The sequence below is a fragment of the Falco cherrug genome, chromosome 6 (assembly GCF_023634085.1).
Source record: "Falco cherrug isolate bFalChe1 chromosome 6, bFalChe1.pri, whole genome shotgun sequence".
In the NCBI taxonomy this organism is placed as follows: domain Eukaryota; kingdom Metazoa; phylum Chordata; class Aves; order Falconiformes; family Falconidae; genus Falco; species Falco cherrug.
Window position 1 is genome coordinate 91,428,502 of NC_073702.1, and position 18,660 is coordinate 91,447,161.

Sequence of the window (18,660 nt, forward strand, 5' to 3'; positions counted from 1 at the left end):
AGATTCAGCATGGCTCAGGTTTGATGCAGGGCCACAGAAAGATTGTTTGCATGGGGAAAGAGCAACCCCAAAAACCTCCAGTTTTCTTTTAAAATGCATCATACCTCTTTCCCAGGCTCTCAATTGTATTATTTCCATTATCAATCATTCTCAATAGGGAGAGAAACATTTGAATACACACAGTAATTTTACAATTAAAAAAACCAAGTCTATAAATAAAGGGAATGACATACTTGGCAATGAGGTATAAAGGATAGAGGAAATCCACAAAACAAAGGGCTGTTGCTTAGCACATACATCACACCTGGCAGAGGCCACGAATAGGGGTCTTGCTGCATATAGTGTAATGCACCAAAAAGTTCGGGACCAATATGTCACGACTCGTCAGGAAAATTACTACCAAGTTCAGTGGCACTAAGGGAGTATGCTACACATCCTGGATTTCTTGTCCACAGATATTTGCAGGGATCAATGTGCAGAGCATAGCTGGTGCTGCTTATTACTCACAAATTCATGATGTGGCTCTGTCTCTTTCCTCAAGGGTGGATCGAATTTTACTTGACCAACTAAAAAGGAGAAAAAGAAAACAAGAATTTAAGTTGGACTATAGTTAGTCATTGGAGCTAATTTTTGTCTAACAAAAAAAAATCCAGTTTAATAAGCATATAATATCCCCACTGATGGAAACTTCTGACACACGGACATACCCCATTTGGTAGAAACTAACAGGACACAAAGTACTCTTGCATCACAAAGGCAGCACAATCATCATCTGCCTCACCTACTCACCGGAAGAATCAGGAAAACCATTTGGCAAATAGGGTAGTGAAGCACCCTCTTCAGAAGCCCAATACAGCTATAATTTATAGAAAAAACACATCTATTGTGTGAACTCACTCTTGGATCAGTTGTTTTGGGAGATTCACTAGCACTAAAGAGCCTTGAATGAAGCCTGGAGAGAGCTAATCGGATCTTCTTGGACACCTCTTTGGCAGATACTCTTTAACACTCCTCTCCTCAATTTTAGCCTAAGGCAAGACAACTAGTCAAAAAGCTCCAAGTATTGCTCTGATTTAATTCAAGCAAAAGAATGATTACAATTTGGGGGACGGAGTCTACTTTTAATGGCCAGTGATCAATCCCCTCCTTTCCCGTGACTCTTCCAATTCAAAAGCAAAAACTACAACAAGATACTAAATTGAGGAAGAAAAATCAACATCTTCCTCTGTCATTCAGCAGAATCTGGCATCACTCCAAATATCCTTGCTGGAATACCGTATGAAGCTATACCAATGAGCTGTCAGGAAAGCTTAGGTCGCATCCTGTTCAATTAAGATGAAGCAACAGTGAGATCTGCTGAAGTGCTGACAAACGGTGTATTCAAACATTTTACACTAATCTTTCTTTGGCACAGTCATCTAGAACCGTAAGTGAAATGGCATAAGTTTTTATTTTCCTATGTATCACTAAAATGTCTCTATATATGTCAGATACCCAGAATAACAGTTGAAATAAGTGAATATTAATGATTAAACAATATTTCATGTTGTCATATTACACATGCTTACAGTTTATTTCAGAGCGTGTCTTTTCTTCTCTCACATTTCTACTTGTCGAATGAATTCTATGAGGCACTACAAGAGGCTAGAAGAGAAAAATAAAATACTTTAATACCAAAATATACTCACTTGAAACCTGGTATTGTGTACTTAGTTTTTAGCAGATTTGTTTAACATAATATCAAAAAAGAAAGAAAGAAATCAAACTGAAGCTAAAAATAAAGATTGCATGCATTTTATTTTACATTGAAGTCAGAATTATTTGGAGCGTCTTAAACTTCAAGATAAGGTTTTTTAAAACACCAGATCTGAGCAAATAAAGACAATGCTGGTCCACATTTGTCTTTGCTCAGATAACATTTCCTTTTTACACCTTTCAGTTTAAGGGTACTGGTAGTTTCCAAAATAAGCAGTAAGACTAAATGTGACTTACTGGCAACATTTCGTTCATTTAGATATCTCAATCATTTTCCCAGCTTCTAACCTAAACTGATTCCTAAGAAGTCATCAGTTAGTTTCTTTAAATAATGACAAGTTAGCTTGAAGTTTTCAGAGCTGAACAGAGGGGATTATTCCTGGTACTCTTGTGTGATACCATCATTTCTACAAATTCTCCTTCATGTTTATGTTCCACTTCTGGTTTTTCCCCTGAATTTCTATTTACTTCTCAACAAGATGAAGTGTCATGAGCTTTTAGACTTGGCTTCCTTTTCTTTGCTCCTGCTGGACTTTCTCTCTTCTTTCTAGACCTACTACTGCAGGTGTCTTAGAAACTGTAACTTAAGGTTTGTTAACAAGAGTACAAGACCGTTTCACTGCTGTATACAATCAGGTCCCAAAGTTAGCAACATAAATCCTAACAGTGTGCTCTCAGTATGTCCTCTGTGTTGAAAACTTACTTTTTTTTTTCCCCTGAAGTTCATCCTCCATGCTGTTAACCCAAGCAAGCTCTGAAAAGTGCATGTCCATTATGTTTCTGTGTTGAATATGTGGCAGTAAAACGATTTTTAATTAAAGCAATCTGACACAATAGCATCAGAAATTTGATATGCTGGTATGTTAGCTTTGCTTTTATATATATTAAATTATAATCTTCACTTGGCAACTTTCAACTACGAAGCGATGAGAACATCACCTGCTGTACTATCACAAAGAGTCATTAATAGCTTAGCAATACTGTTTACCCCTGAAATATCCCACAGCATTATCTCCCTTCTCCTCTTTTCATTGCACACCACCTCTTTGCTTTGTATTGCGATCCAACACATACATTTACCGTGTTTCACCTCCCATTTATGTTCACCTTGGAGTTTTTTTGCAACTGAAGAGACTTACAGATTGCAGATATGTGTTTTCCCCCACATCTCTCACAGGCAGTTTTTCGTTTCTTGTAACTTATGCCAATCCTGCCCTTCCTCAGTTCCTGTTTGTCTATTGTGCATTTTTTCAAGCTTTAAAAACAGTTTGCTACAGGCCAGGATGTGTTTCAATGTCTGATCCAATTTTCTACTTCAGTATTTCAAACACACTAAGTGCTAAAAGGTTGCTTATTTATAATCTTTTGTTAAGAGGCATTGCCCACTTCCACATGATGCACGTGCATCTGTAATGCCAGCACCAGGAAGGAGCCTGACCTTAGTGAGGGCAGGAGGTATTTTTGCCTTTGCAGTGGTATGTGCGAGTTCCTCACATCCTGGCACAGATGCTTCTACTGCTTAACAGGCAGAACCTGCCCTCACACCACCTTCTCCACGACCACAGAATTACTGGAAGGAGTCAAATCCTCACCTCTCAGTCATGAGGACAAAGTCCTCAAGTCACCTTGGAAGACCTACGCTGAGAAGAAACTCATACAAACAGCCGACATCTGAGCTACACAAGAGGACAAAGGAATGTATGTTAACTTAACACAGTGTGCTAAGGATAAAATAAGCACTTTCCTCTTTGCAACCTTTTCAGCTAATATCATCACATCCATCATGAGTGTCACTGTCACAGAAATGCAAACATGCAGTTGCCAACATCTCCAAAAGTTTATTCTTAAGGGAGTGAAAGCAGTATCCCAAATGGAAATCCTGTCTTTGTCTGAATGAGAAACCAAATTATGTCCTCCATGAGTTAGGGTAGAGAAAAATATATTGTTGCCAAATGAGTAACAACTGTATTAAAGGGACAGCTCTCTGATTACACCCAAATAATCTGCTTGCATGATTTAAGTTTTGTTTTTACACATTAAAGATCTCACCTTTGTCTGAGTTCAGAACCATTTAAAGATGTAGTATGGCACTCCTCAAAGAGGCAGCAAATTCACATCTTAAGCCCCACCTCACCCACACAATTCTGCAGACTACCCAAGCACCAACAGACAGCATCCCCATAAAAGCAGCACAAGGCCAGGTGAACAGCTGTCATCATAGTGGGCACAGACTTGCCTTCAAAGACCACTGATGGACAGAAAACCTCTCTAGCCTTCAAAAAAAAAGACAACCACTAAAAAGCTCCAAAACACAAACACCTCTGTCCCCTCCCCCACCAAACAACCAAAACTCCAAACCAACTGGAAACCAGGTATGAAGCTCAAGATTCTCACCAGTGTTGTTTGTACCATGTTATATTTCTTTTTTTCAGTATTTGATGCATGTGTTCATGTGATTGCCACAAGTGTAGGAGTGGTCAATCCCCAAATTCGGATTAACACCTCCAGCTACCTCTGTGAGCACACAGGTACTGGAGCAAGTTCAACCACGTATAAAGGAGCAAGTACCCTTCTTACTCTCTTTGGTATATTCCTCAATACCCCAACAACTGCTTTGCCTGTGGCAGGATTCTTCACCTGAAACACAGGCCTTGCTCAGGCATTGGATACATGCATCATTATCACCTGCTTTATTCACAAGGGTGGGATCTAGGCTCATTTATAATAAAATAAAGTTTCCCCAAGTGTCACTATTAATCTCATTTTGCAGGTGGATTAAAAGCCTCAGTGGAAAATTATCTGGCAATATGGTTAGGGGAGAAATGAGAAGAGACATCTTAAGTTGTCTATCCAATGAAAATGATCCGGCGCGGCACGTAATAGTGTTTGAAGCTCACTGAAGAGCTCAAGGCCATGTGATGAACTATGACGGAGAAGTATCGTTGCACCTAGCACAGAAGACCATGAATTCAGCAGAACACTCTCAGCAACGTAAGACAAACAACAAATGAACTAACACCTGAAAAAATGCATACCAAAAGATAAGGAAGCAGCTTACTTGTCCTCCATACTCTCAGCCAGTCTAGCTCCTTTATAAATTATGAAAATACACATTTTCTCTAATTACTGTTGCGAGATTATTTTCTCTTCATTTTCTCCCCAGAGTAATAGTTTTCCCCTGGTACCACACTTCATTATGGGATAACCAATAAGTAATACACTAGACAACAGAAGAGCCTTCTTCATGCTAAGTCAGAAGGGACATAAAAGAGTGAATGCTATGTTGAAAGCTACAAGTAACTACCAATAAAACGTGTACTGAAGTGACTCTGTATGGGGAGGGGAGAAGATCCTCCACATGACTGGCCCAAAATGAAGATACTTACTGAAAAGAGATACCAGTGACGCAGGGGAACGGCACATCAGGGTTTCAGTACAATGTCCAGGAAAGCAGGGAAGACTCACAGGGCAAGCTGCTCTGATCACTCAGAGGGAGCATGCTGAAAACAGCTACCTTTCTTCTTATTACAGCTTATGAAAGCTTTGATTTTCTGGCTTCTACAGAAACATTGCTTTAACAGGCCTCAGAGCTCTCTATCATCACTGATCAGACAAAGAGCTAAAGGACACCTGATCTGTAGCGCTTATGGTGAGAAGATATGAGTTCCTCAGGGCTGTCTCCATCAGGAATCAGGTATCTTTCTCTTAACGCTGACATAAAAGTCAACCACGTTAAAGCTTTTCTTATGTGTTCAACTTCCCTAAATATTTTTTCAAGAGAAAAATTTACTAAGTGTGCTCCACTATTTGCACTCGCTTTTAGAAGTACCAACTGCTCCATCCTTAGGCCTTCTGCTCTCCTTCCCTCCCATTTAGGAAATAATGTAAACATTGCATTCTACAATACAAAAAAGATCTATTTCACTTTGGCTGCTTTCCACATTTATTTCAGCTTCTAAGGAAAATAGACTTGGTGCATGTCAACTTGTCTTTGCTGTTTCAGAAGGTAAAAACTCATTTAAGCTGTAAAATCTGAATATTAGGATCTTAAAGTAGGTGCTTCTTTTAAGCTTATTTTCCTTTGAAGTAATTTTTAGACTAGTTTATCCATAAAAAGTGAAACACAAGTATGCAGTTAATGAATCAATGGCATTTGCTTCAAAAGGATTAATTTTTTTCCTCCCAAAGCCACCAGTTATGGAAACTGTAAACATTTGGAAAGTCTTCACTAACATACAGGATAAGTACAAAGGCAGGATGCAATAACAGAATGTGTTTTCTTATTTATGAAACACTTCAGTCCTGCACTGTTTATCATCTTACATAAGCATGCAATTTTTCCCCAGCTGTTAAAGAAGAAAATCAGAAGCATTGCCTTTGACAAAACCATAAGTGAAATTAAGTTTCAGATAATTTCAAGACAGAAAAAATAATCTGCAAGAAACATGCAGCAATCCATTTGACAAAAACAACGAAAGAATCATTTCCCTCTTCTTATAAGAAAGTAAATTAGGAACAAAAGAACAAGTTCTACAGAGGCATAAAAAGATTGTTATGAATGCTTTGAGGATTAATAGAAAGGTAATTCCACAAATAAAAGGAAAGCAGAATGCATGACAGAACTCAGGACTGGAGAAGTAGTCCACATTTACTGTTGCAAAATTGCTGAAGGCCAACAACAAACAAAATTTTTAAGTATTCACATCTCTTTCTCTTTGAGCTTCTCTCCCTCAGATAGAATGAATTTTGGTGTGTATACACGTGATAGTGCAGCGCAACTGAAAGTAAAAGCAACCCTTGAGACTATTTCCAGATCACAAAATATCCTGTGGCTCAATAAATCACAACCATTTAGTTTTGGCGGCAAACTAAAACTTAACTTGATTCTGTCATTAAAACATTCCTACCTCAGGATCATCATCATCAAAATCATGGTAAGTGGAATGATCAGGATTATTCATTTTATCCAAAAGTTCAATAGCAAGACTCCGATTTAATGGCTGGGTAACAAAAGGATGCTGAAAGATAGAAGGAAAACACCCATATTAATATTCTAACCACTCATATTAAGCATATTTTAATTTTATAACTCAAATCAATCTCATACATAAATTTATACCTGTAGTAACTTTTCAGCTGTAGGTCTTTTTTTAGGGTTTTTTGTAAGTGCCATTTTCACAAAATGATGGAAACTATTTGACCTGTAAAATGAAGTGGTATACATTAGAATCCATTGCCTAGTGAAATACACAAACATTATTTACTGAAACAGAAAGGTACTTGCCATTTCATTTTGTCCTTTAATTTAGGAGGCTGGAAGTTGCTTTTTGTCATTAGAAACAGTGCTCTGGGAAGAAAACGCAACAGTATTTCTGTGATTCACATTTTAATATATATACACGAGACGAATTATTAAATACATTATTTAGTTGGCAGGAAGATGACCAACAGTTTAAGAGATACTACCAGGACACCATTACATATTTATGCACCAAAAGGAGTTATTATAATTTCCATCATGTACATTCAGAACACTTACAACCCAATACCCTTGCAGTACCCCCAAACACCATAAGCACACATAGCCACTACTCCAAATGGATTACTTACAAAGCTGTATTTATCCACCAAGCTTTAAACACTTACTAACCTCATTGGATGTAGGTCAAACATTGGAGGCTGAAGTTCAGCAAGCTCTATAGCAGTTATTCCAACTGCCCACAGATCACAGAGCTGGTTATAGCCACCTTTTCTTTCTACCGCAGCAACCTCTGGCGCCATCCTAAAGGGTAAAAGACATTTTTAGATAAAATTCTCACCATAAATCAAACATTCTTCTGTATGAAGCAATTTAAGGCTCTTTTCTCTAGAGCTCTCAATCTGTAAGCTTACAGCATATATATTTATACATGTGGATATATATACATGTGCAAAAAGTTATGTAATGTATACATGGAGTTTTCCTCAGCCACATTCTAGTAACTAATACGCAGTTTCCAAAACACCTATTTAGCAGTAAGTGGATGAAACCAATCTGTCTCAGACTTTTCTGCAGGTACACAACAAACTCCAGGCTGGGGGGAGCATTGATCTGCTCGAGGGCAGGGGGCTCTGCGGGGGGGGCTGGGCAGGCTGGGCCCGTGGGCCGAGGCCACTTGTACGAGGTTCAGCCAGGAGAAGGGCTGGGTCCTGCCCTGGGGTCACAGCGGCCCCAGGCAGCGCTGCGGGCTGGGGGCAGGGGGCTGGGGAGCTGCCCAGGGGAAAGGGCCTGGGGGGGCTGGCTGACGGCCGGCCCTGTGCCCAGGTGGCCAGAAGGCCAACACATCCTGGCTGGTACCCGGAACAGCGTGGCCAGCAGGGCCGGGGCAGTGCCCGTCCCCTGCGCTCGGTGCTGGTGCGGCCGCCCCTCGAACCCTGGGCTCAGCTCTGGGCCCCTCACTGCCATGGGGACGTGGAGGGGCTGGAGCGTGTCCAGAGCCGGGCAGGGGCTGGGGAAGGGGCTGGGGCACAGGGCTGGGGGGGGGCAGCGGGGGGGGGGCTCAGTCCGGAGGAGACTTGGCAGGGGGTTGGGGGTGTTGATTTTACCACTGTCCGCAACTGCCTGACAGCGGGCTGCAGGCGGGGGCGGGGGGTTGGCCTCTTCTCCCAGGTAAGAGGGACAGGACAAGAGGAAACTGCCTCAAGTGGCGCTAGGGTAGGTCTAGGTGGGATATTAGGAAAAACTTAATCGCTGAAAGGGTGGTCAAGCATTGGAAGTGGCTGCCCAGGGCAGTGGTGGAGAGACCATCCCTGGAGGTGTTCAAGAAGCACTGGATGCAGTGCCTAGGGACAATGTTTAGTGGTGGACTTGGTAGTCCTGGGTTAATGGTTGGACTTGATGATCTCAAAGGTCTTTTCCAACCTATGAACCAAAGAGTCTAAGGTATTCAACTGCAGTAAAATCCAGGTAATATCCATATTCACATATTGCCCTAGAAAGTGATCAACTGACTGTGAAGAAAATTCTAATTAAAACAAAATTAACAAAACGTCAGCTTTCTTGTACCCAGAAAGCATGAGACCTGAAGACTCACTGTCACCTCTGCACAGAGCACTCCTTGTTTGTCAAGTCTGCCTCACTGTGATGTCAGAACGCCTCATTTAAGTTACAGAAGTAGTTCCACACCCTCAGGTGGCAAAAACTAACAAACATAACTGACATATAAATAGGAATACCTAAAAAAAAATGATTCACTGGGCATTGTCACATATTTTGAACAGCCAAAGTGAATTATGGATTTGATTGTCCTATGTAGTCATAGCAGATGGAAAACATGTTAATATCTTTTAGGTTTGAACTTTATTAATCCAGATCACCTGAAAAATAGCAGTGGAATTGGAGATGTAACTCAACATAGGTAAAACAGATTAATGTCACTTAATGACAGACCCAGTAAAGCAGCAAGCAGCATCTCAAATGATGCACTATTTAAACACAGACATCCTTATCTGTAGATCTGAAAACATCATCAGGTTTGGTGGTAAAATTAAGTTTGCATAGTAAAGTACACTTACATAAATTTCTTTGAGAGTTCATAAAAAAGCCCAATCACTCTAAATCATAGGAGGAGGAAGTTACCAAGGTAGAAGGGGAACATGGGTTAACTTTAGAAAGGCATGGAGGAGGAGCGCAAGGACAAATAGGAGGATTACTAGAACTAAAGACACTGCACAGCAGTTTTGCCCTTCATTTCTCTCCCATCCAAGCACCATAGCCTTACCTGACCAGACAACTCAAATGACCAATAAAACCTCAACACTGCCTGTTTCCAACTAGATTTTCTTCTCCACAATCTCGCTCCCCTCTCAAATTTGAGCTTTGCAAGGAAAACCCAATGCTTTCCATCAGCATTTAACCTATGTAATGCTTTCAAAGTTATTGTTTAAGGTTATGGTATGTCATTTGAGAAGCCTGGCACAATTTGGAAGTTACACAGTGATACACGCCAGGACTAAAGTCACCCAGACAACTTAGGAAAGAGGCACAAACCAGTTACACAATCATGACTGATACATGTTTGTCTTATTCTGAAAGGGAAGTGAATCCATGCCTTGGATGACTTACACTGCAGAAGAATGCTAAAAATGCTGTGTTTGACTATTTCAAGACCGAATACATGAATGTAACGTTTTTTCATTATATACATTTTTATCTTGTATCTACTATGCTGTCAGACAACAGAATTTTTAATATCTTTCCAGGAAACATACAATGGAAGTGAAGAACGTGTGTCACTCACTTCAACGCAAAAAGGGAACAATCACTTCCAGTGCAAAGAGGAGAAAATAAAATGCTGAACTTTAGACTGTGCAAACTAGTTTACTGAGGGAAGAATGAAGATGCTATACAGACAGACTAGAAATCTATGTTTGAATTCAATCAGTTCAAGCAAATAAGGGGGGAGGGGGGAACAAACTGCTTAGAGGAAACATTCCACAAGTGGCAAAAGAATCTGCAGAGACAAACAAATGAAACTCAATGTTAACTGAAGAGATGCAGAATAGATACATTTAGGATGGAAGGGAAGAAACAAACCACCTAAACAGAAAATCAGGGAAGAACAAAAAAATTAATATCAATGTTAAAAACAAGCAAAATTATTGATAGTTTGACTAAATTGAGATACATTAGTCAACAGTGATAATACCAGCCTTTCAGGTTTTCAGAGCATTACAGTATTTTCTCTGATAATCTAAATCCTGAATTATCTGAGTAAGTAATACAATCATCAGAAAGTCTGACACAGCCTTTAGTGATTAAGTCTACCCAGAAAGTGACTCTAATTATAATTTTTCAACAGTATTATATACGTTACTATTATATTAACGGCCAAGTAAAACAGAATTACCAATATGGGGTGCCAATGAATGATTTCCTTTTGGCAATCGTAGCTGTTATCTGCGCAGATACTCCAAAATCAGCTATCAAAAATGAAAGCAAAACCAAAATGACAGTTAATAACTGACTTGATGCAATTATTTGTTAACAAACACAAGTTTGGTTTCCCTACTGTAAGAGTTTCTTAAATATACTGGAAATATTTAACAAAAATAAACAAAGGCAAATAATGGAAACTTGGTGTATCTCAGATCCATCAGTGAGCTCCTCTCAGTCACCTGCCAAATATGCATACTGCACACAAACATGCCCCTCATCAACTCAAGGAAGAGCAGGCTAGTACAGAAGTCTTAACAGTTACATGCAGTTTTAACATGATAAAATACATAATTCATTATTATTCAAGAGATACTTTCAGATAACCTTTCAAGGTACACTTCACACTTAAACACTCTGGATGGTACATTTTATTAAAATTCTATGAAAACCTGTGATTTGATTTTTACGTCCACCTTACACCATCAGTCTTACCTCAGTGTTCCAAAACTACTCCAATTATTCCTCATACACTAATTGGATGGTGCAGTTAGGTATTACCAGCAAGAGAAAGACTTTTGATATTCACTGATTCCTTACATGAATCATTACATTGTTAAACAAAATAATGAAGACTGCTTTTTAAAGGATATAAAATCTGTTAATAACACTAAATTGCATTAACTCACCTAATTTTACATGTCCGTTATCCGTTAAAAGAATGTTTGCTCCCTTAAAAAAAAAAGTAAGCACACTTGAATTAAAACATGCAGATTCCTCTGATATCTTATGTAAAAAAATGTACATGAAATCTTATGGCAAACTAGGGGCCAAAGGCAAACCAAGGATTCCATGTTCAAGAAATCGGTAGCCTTACCAAGGCAATGTTTGTGAAATTAGCAAGTTGCCATTCTGTTATATGAAGAAACTTGGACAGGCGGGGTTTCTTGTACATTTTTAGTTTAGTACTCTCTACCCTATAGTACTACAGAGTTTCCATTGTACACAAAACCCCTCTCAAAAAGCAGAATATGATGATTTCCTATGCTGGCAAATTCTTACTTTCTTTTCTATTTACACTGACTGAAAGGAAATAGGAGCTCTAAAGGTCAAAGTGGAAGTAATTTGATTTTTATTTTTTCACATGTAGGAGCTGGTTTTGTCTTGTTTGACAGCCATGATAACTACAGCCTTAAGAATCTGCCTTGATACTCAAGTGTTTAGCAAAACTATTTCTGTCCTTACACAACAGAGGTTCTGTTTAGTGCTAAGACTTGAGGAGTTCACTGTTGTGTAGTATGTACCGCTCACTTCAGTTCAATAATCAACTAAACCAAAGCACTAGTTGGTACCATAGAACTATGACATAAAAAGACTAAGAACAAACCTGATCTGAAGAGTGAAGCCAGGTACAGGCAGAGTTGAGCGAAAGCTGGAACTGACTAAACACAGTTCTAAGTCAGCACTGCCCATAAACTAGATGGAAAGGCAGCACAGATAGGCCTCCAAAAAACTGTTTTTACAGATTATGGCTTTTCACAGAGAATGAAAAGTCAAGCTTGCAGTAAAATGCAGCTTACTTTGGCAAACATCATACAAGTATAGTTAATGAGCCTTATAAACAGAGTTTGGTCAATAGTGTGACAGTCCAGTTAACATTCTCTTGACCTTGTTCACCTTCAAGACTAACAGGACAGCTACTCTAAATATGTAACTTGACTACAGAGGGAAGCAAACATAATTCAACAGTCAGAGGATCTGCAGATGAAGACAGTATTCTTCCATGCTCATTTTTTTTTTTTTAAATTTCCATGCTTTTTTTTTTTAAAAAAAAAATTCTCAATGTAAGCACTGAAAGCATTTTTTACCTGCACGGTTCTGTTTAGAAACAAGTATCTGCAGTATCTGCACTGTATCCTTACAGAATGCAAAATGATCCTTGCAAAGTATAATGAAAAATGTTTAATTTTTGTGTCTAAAGTAAACTTTCATTCAGAAATTATTTTTATGATTGCTGAAAAGACAAAATATCCTTCTGCAGTCAATGAGAACTTGGAATCAGGCTGTATTAAGATATCTACAGCTGAAACTGCTGTGTACACTGCACCCCTTGTCTGAAAATAACCAAACCAACCAACCAAAACCAGCCCCCTATACAACACAAAGGAATATGAAAATTTACTGTCATATTTCCAGGAGGAAGCCTGCCAATTTTAAGCTGCAGTCTGGGCAAGGAAGAGCTTGGAAAGGGAAACAGTAGGGAGTAAAACTCCAGGGACAAAAAGTTAACAGGAAGCACCAGAAGGAAACTATAGAAGAGAGTGTAAGAGTCTGAACAAGCCACCTTTGATACAGCTTTGTTGAGATGAAGGTTTAAGTAAGGCAGTGTTAAGAGCCTGATCTGTGGTACTCTCTCTAATTTTAGCATGTGAAGAAGGAGACAGAAGTAGTTTCCAAGAACCATGCAGAACAGCAGCCACTGACCAAGAAAAGTAGCAAGTCGTCAAAGCAGCAGCTCTGCTCGCTAGCTAGTTCAAAGACAAGGGTATGTCAAGCTTCTTGGAAAAGACTAAACCTACTTGAGCACAGAGCACACCCTTACAGCCATCTGAACGTGCTGCTCTGGACATCAACTGATGCCTAAATTTTACAGCACTGGTCTAAATAAACAGTATGTTTGACTCCAATTAAAAGAACAAACTATTTCCATGCATGCATTTTTAAATAAGGATTTCTTCTTCCCTTGGGCAGAAAATTTTATTCTAATAGACAGAAAAACATATATATTCTTAAATATCCCCAAAATTGATACATAACATTACAAACCCATCAGAGGTGATATAACCTATTTTAAACACAACAAAATTCCCTTTGGTTTTTACTTACCTTTATGTCTCTGTGCATTTTTCCTTTACTGTGAAGATAATATAGTCCCTGCATAAAACATTTAGATAATAATTTAGTCCAGTGGTTTTTATTTTAGATACATTTCTTACTTAATTACAAGACATATTTAGGATCCAATTCTACTATCTAAACAACTCACTGACTGAAGAACATTTATGTTAGCGTATCTGAACTGCATTTGCAAATTCAATACATGTAGTAGCATAGTACCTAAAACACCAGCTAGATGGAAAGAATACCAGTCACCACACCTATTGTAAGAAAAGCATTACCCCACCAAGATTTCCTCTGGACATGGCAACTATCACCTTTTTAGACCAAGTTAATTACTTTTAAATTGCCTAACAGTCTTCTTTCTATTCAGCAGTCAGATCACTGGATACCTAATGCAGTTATTTCCTATGTCATTACACACTTCAGTTAAGTCTCGAAGAAGCACACTAGCAGGCAGCAATTCAAGTCTAACACAGGAGTTAACTTTTCATTCATGGATTTCTGCGGAAGCATTAGGCTGTCTCTCTGGATCTTGATGACAGTACCAAAGCATTTTAGGACTCAACATGTGTCAGAAACTCCAAATTGAAATCCTGGAAGAATTCTATCAAACCAAATCCATGCATGACAAATCAGAGGCACATCACTTTTGTCACTCAAGGCTTGTCTCTAAAATTTTCTTCCAGGGGTAAAACGTCACGTAAACAACATCCTCACTCTGCAGTCATGAACCTCCATAAAGACTACATTTTCATGGGAGATACCCATGTTAAAACAGACATTTTTTGCCAGCTCATGCAGCACATCATGAAGTTGATTGCAAAAATAAAGACTGTTTTCAATGATTAGCATTTTCATGGATGGTCCTAAACGTACCAGCAGGAAAAATGAGGGAACAATTACTTACATGACTTGATATTTCAGATTTTCATGTGAACAACATTGTACAGATAGACAACAATACCACTGAAGATACAGTTTTGGGGTATTTTTTGGTCAGTTAATGAAAATCTGAATGCAGTGTAGCTGAAGTGCTAATCAGTTATGAAATTCAACTCCTTAAACTAAGAAAAAAAACCCCACTCACAGATGTTTTAACCTGTTTCACTGGGGGAAGTGACTAACAACACCCAGTTGGTCCAATAGTTTTTCAGAGTCCTCACTACAGGCACACACGCAGACCCAAAAACTGAACTCTTACTTGCTTTTGGTACAGTGTAATTAATCAAAGAACCTACCTGACTGTTGCAACAACTGGCATTAGCTGGAAGAGTCCCGTGTCCACTCCTCCCATTTAAATCTCTGGATACTACTGACACACAAAACCCAACAACTCACTCATTCTTACCACTGCCCTAGAAGAATTTGAGGTTGCCATTTTCAAAACTGAATGCCCGGAGGCAGGTACTTTAAAGGCCATATTTAAAGGACCTCTATTTTCAGAATCAGTCTCACAGATTCCAACCAGAACTGATAGCAAGTGTTCTCTGAAAACAGACCGTTTTATGGGCTTCTAAATGTGGAGACTAAATGTTAACTTTAAGCATTCAAGTGAAACTCTGGGTTCATGGAAGCTGATGGCAAAATTGACATTGGCCAAATTACTTTTATGGAAGGACAGATAGCCTATATGCTCAGACTTTTTACTAGTAAAAGTGACTGCTGCATTGTAACCTACACCAAGGTATCAGAAACTGCATTATACACTATATAATACATGATACACTATATAATACTACATTATATTTGGTCAGAGTGGTGTAAGCATGCATTTACAGACAACTTTAAAATATACAAAAATGGGTCCATGGATAACACTTAAAAAACATACACAAAGTAGCAAGTTTCCTTCTTACAAGCAATTTATGCATATTAACCACAAAATCTTCCCACACAATAAACAATGATTTCATAAATTTTACTCTAGACTACCGAAACACTCCTCCATACTCTGAGAAGGTTACAAATTTGATGGATGGACTATTCGGTGGATAAGGAATTGGCTGGATGGTCATACCCAGAGAGTAGCAGTCAATGGCTCAATGTCCAGATGGCCATCAGTGACTAGTGGTGTCCCTCAGAGGTCTGTATTGGGACCAGTACTGTTAATATCTTCATCAATGACATAGACAGTTGGATTGAGCGTACCCTTAGCAAATCTGCAGATGACACCAAGCTAAGTGGTGCAGTTGACACGCCTGAGGGACAGGATGCCATTCAGAGGAACCTGGATCAGCTTGAGAACTGGGCCCCCTCCCCCAGAGGAGGGCCACAAAAAACAATCAGAGGGCTGGAGCACCTTTCCTATGAAGACAGGCTGAAGAGAGTTGGGGTTGTTCAGCCTAAGAGTAGAAGGCTCCAGGGAGACCTTATAGCGGCCTTCCAGTCCTTAAAGGGGGCTTATAAGAAAGACAGGGACAGACGGAGCCTGTAGCAATAAGAAAAGGGGTAACGGTTTTAAGTTAATAGGGTAGATTCGGACTAAATACAAGGAAGACATTTTTTACAATTAGGGCCGTGAAACACTGGCACAGGTTGCCCAGAGAGGCTGTAGATGCCCCATCTGTGGAAACATTCAAGGTCAGGCTGAACAGGGCTCTGAGCAACCTGGTCTAGTTGTAGACGTCCCTGCTCACCATAGGGAGGCTGAACCTGTAAAGGTCCCTTCTAACCCAAACCATTTTATGGTTCTATAGGAACAAGACAGTTTAAAGGTTAAAAAAACAGATGTCATGTAAGACTTCACTGTAAGGAAGAAAAAGCCACATCCTATAAGTCAGAAGTCTGCAATCTCTGGCAATAGCCTAGAGACATGGTAAATGGCATTCAAGGGAGCTGGCTCAGGGACAAAGCTATCTTGAGTGTCTGAGAGAGACAGCAGCTCTCAACCAATGGTATTCAAGAGATACACATTCACTAGAGGCCAAGAACTGCTCTCTCACATGGAAGCAAGACATCCACCGAAAAAGCCATTTCTGATTTAAGTTTTACTGGTGAACTGAATTTAGGGAAGAAAATGAAAGCTAGCATACCCATGAGGAGAGGCTGGTGACCTTAACTTGAACATCTCAAGTACATAGGCTTTTTTTTTTTTCTCTCTCCTTACTGGCACATATCAACTATCAGATATGCAAAACTGAGTTTTTAAGTTTTCCTTCAAACTTGCAATAACTAATTTGTACCACAAGTATGGATTAATACATATGCTGCTTCCCCTCTTCTAAAAAAGAAAGAATTAACAGCAGAAAGATGACAACAGTTTTCTTCCAATTATCCAGGATAATTTGAGGTTATACAATTATATCAGTTCTAGGCTATAATACAGGACCTCCTCAAAAGTCTGAGAAAAATGCTAAGCCAGCCAAACACTGTACATCCATGGCATCACACTTATTTGTAACTTTTAGTTTTAGCTTTTAATACTTTCACATTAAAAGTCAACCACAAAAACCTGAGAACACACTACCTGCAGTGTTTCTCTGCTAACATAGGCAATCTGCTGTTCTGAAAGTGGTCCAGTCACTGAAATGGAAGGGGGAAAAAAAAAAAAAACAGCTCTCAAAATCAGTAAGATACTGCCCATTCCAAACCCATACATACCTCCATTCACTCCATGCAACTCCAAAACACCTCACACTCCATACAATGACTGCCATTCACACTGACACACTGATAAGATCTTACACTATTAGCCTCAAAGTAAATGTGCTTAGACTTTCCCCCAGATTGAGCATCCCAAAGACCACCAAACATTTTTTAAACTCAAAAATGTCTAGCCCCATTGGAATGGAAACTAACTCCCTCCATATATAAATCACAAAGTAATTAAGAGGAAAAAGAAACAGAAGCGGTGATTTTAAGGAAAACACTTTTCCCTGCACAAACCCATTGTGTCCTTCTATGCAGGGCTGGACTTCCAACCCAGTGACTCAGAGCTGCAGCAAACTCCGCTCAGTCCCTTTTGAGCTCTAGGAAGTTCCTTTTACCCTTTGCAATCTGCTTCCTCCTCACTTTCCCGCTGCCAGGTGACCTGCTCTCCCCTGCAGCTGTGTGAAGTGCTCTCTGCAGCTTCTCAACCCTTTTCTGCATGAGCTACCAGCACTGCTGCTCCTGGGCCTGCCACACAATGCACCTTCTCAAACTATCTCTCTGAGCAGGCCCAGCAGCTTCCCTAAGGAAGGAGTCTTCCTCTCCCTTGCCCACTTCACTCAAGTCTCTCAAAGGAAAACAAAATCTGAACAAATATGTAAACCAAACACAGAACAGCAGGCATGGAATGGCCTGCAACTTGTCCCCAGTCACTGAACTTTGATCCTGAAACTGAAGTGTTTTAAGACCAGAAAATGCAGTCATCACTGCAAGCTTCTCAGGTTTGGCAGAGAAAACATAAAAAAAGTTGGATGGAGTTTCCTCAAAGGAAACTGAAGGAGTAGGGAGTTAAAAACAAAACAAGATTTAAGCACCTAACTTCTCAGCTTCTACAAAACCCACAACCATAATATAAATCAGTTATCATGCAACATATATCTATGTCTTCAAAAGAGGTCTAGATCCATCTTCCCCTTCCTGAAAGAAAAGCTCCAAACCAACATAAAGCTAAAGATATTAGCACCCAGAGCACGTATTTCTAGGCAGGTATGTTTATTTAAAAAAAAAATAAATTCTGATTAAATTACTAAAGATTACGGAGGCCTATAGTTCAATTGGAATAAAACTCCTTGAAATGTGATTAAGATCAGAAAAGAACTTTCCACTCTTAACTACTGGCAGAGAAGCCAAAAATCAGCTGCAACAGGAAACTGCTTCTGTATGACAACTGTTTAGGCATTTATGTGTCATGAGCTCATTTCCTACTCTACAGGTGCCACACATAAAGCCTATCAGACACAATGCTTTTTCTGACACTAGTTAAGATGTAAAGAATCAACAAGGCCATGTTCAAATGACTATGCCATAAGCATGGTGTGAACCTGTGAGTTGGTGCCTTATTTTAACTGCACCCAAGTTAAATGTGAAAAGGTATACAAGCCGTTTATGCACGGAAGACAGATGTGAAGATCCTAGCATGTAAAATCTTCACAATTTAGAAT

General features: G+C 39.4%; 1 protein-coding gene across 10 annotated transcripts in view; it reads right to left on the minus strand.

Annotated features, from left to right (window-relative positions):
- The window catches only part of MAP4K3 (mitogen-activated protein kinase kinase kinase kinase 3), an 84,537-nt gene that overhangs the window by 46,415 nt on the left and 19,462 nt on the right, over positions 1-18,660 (minus strand). For all 10 annotated transcript variants that reach the window (XR_008732705.1, XR_008732706.1, XM_055713264.1 and 7 more), the window contains 10 exons: positions 17,037-17,092; positions 13,556-13,603; positions 11,359-11,401; positions 10,644-10,716; positions 7,406-7,537; positions 7,040-7,102; positions 6,875-6,956; positions 6,663-6,773; positions 1,569-1,644; positions 508-566 (listed from right to left, as the gene is read on the minus strand). Coding sequence is in view for 8 of the 10 variants with exons in the window: in XM_055713264.1 (XP_055569239.1) it covers positions 508-566; positions 1,569-1,644; positions 6,663-6,773; positions 6,875-6,956; positions 7,040-7,102; positions 7,406-7,537; positions 10,644-10,716; positions 11,359-11,401; positions 13,556-13,603; positions 17,037-17,092 (743 nt within the window). In the remaining 2 variants the exon portion in view is untranslated. The remainder of the gene's footprint in view (positions 1-507; positions 567-1,568; positions 1,645-6,662; positions 6,774-6,874; positions 6,957-7,039; positions 7,103-7,405; positions 7,538-10,643; positions 10,717-11,358; positions 11,402-13,555; positions 13,604-17,036; positions 17,093-18,660) is intronic.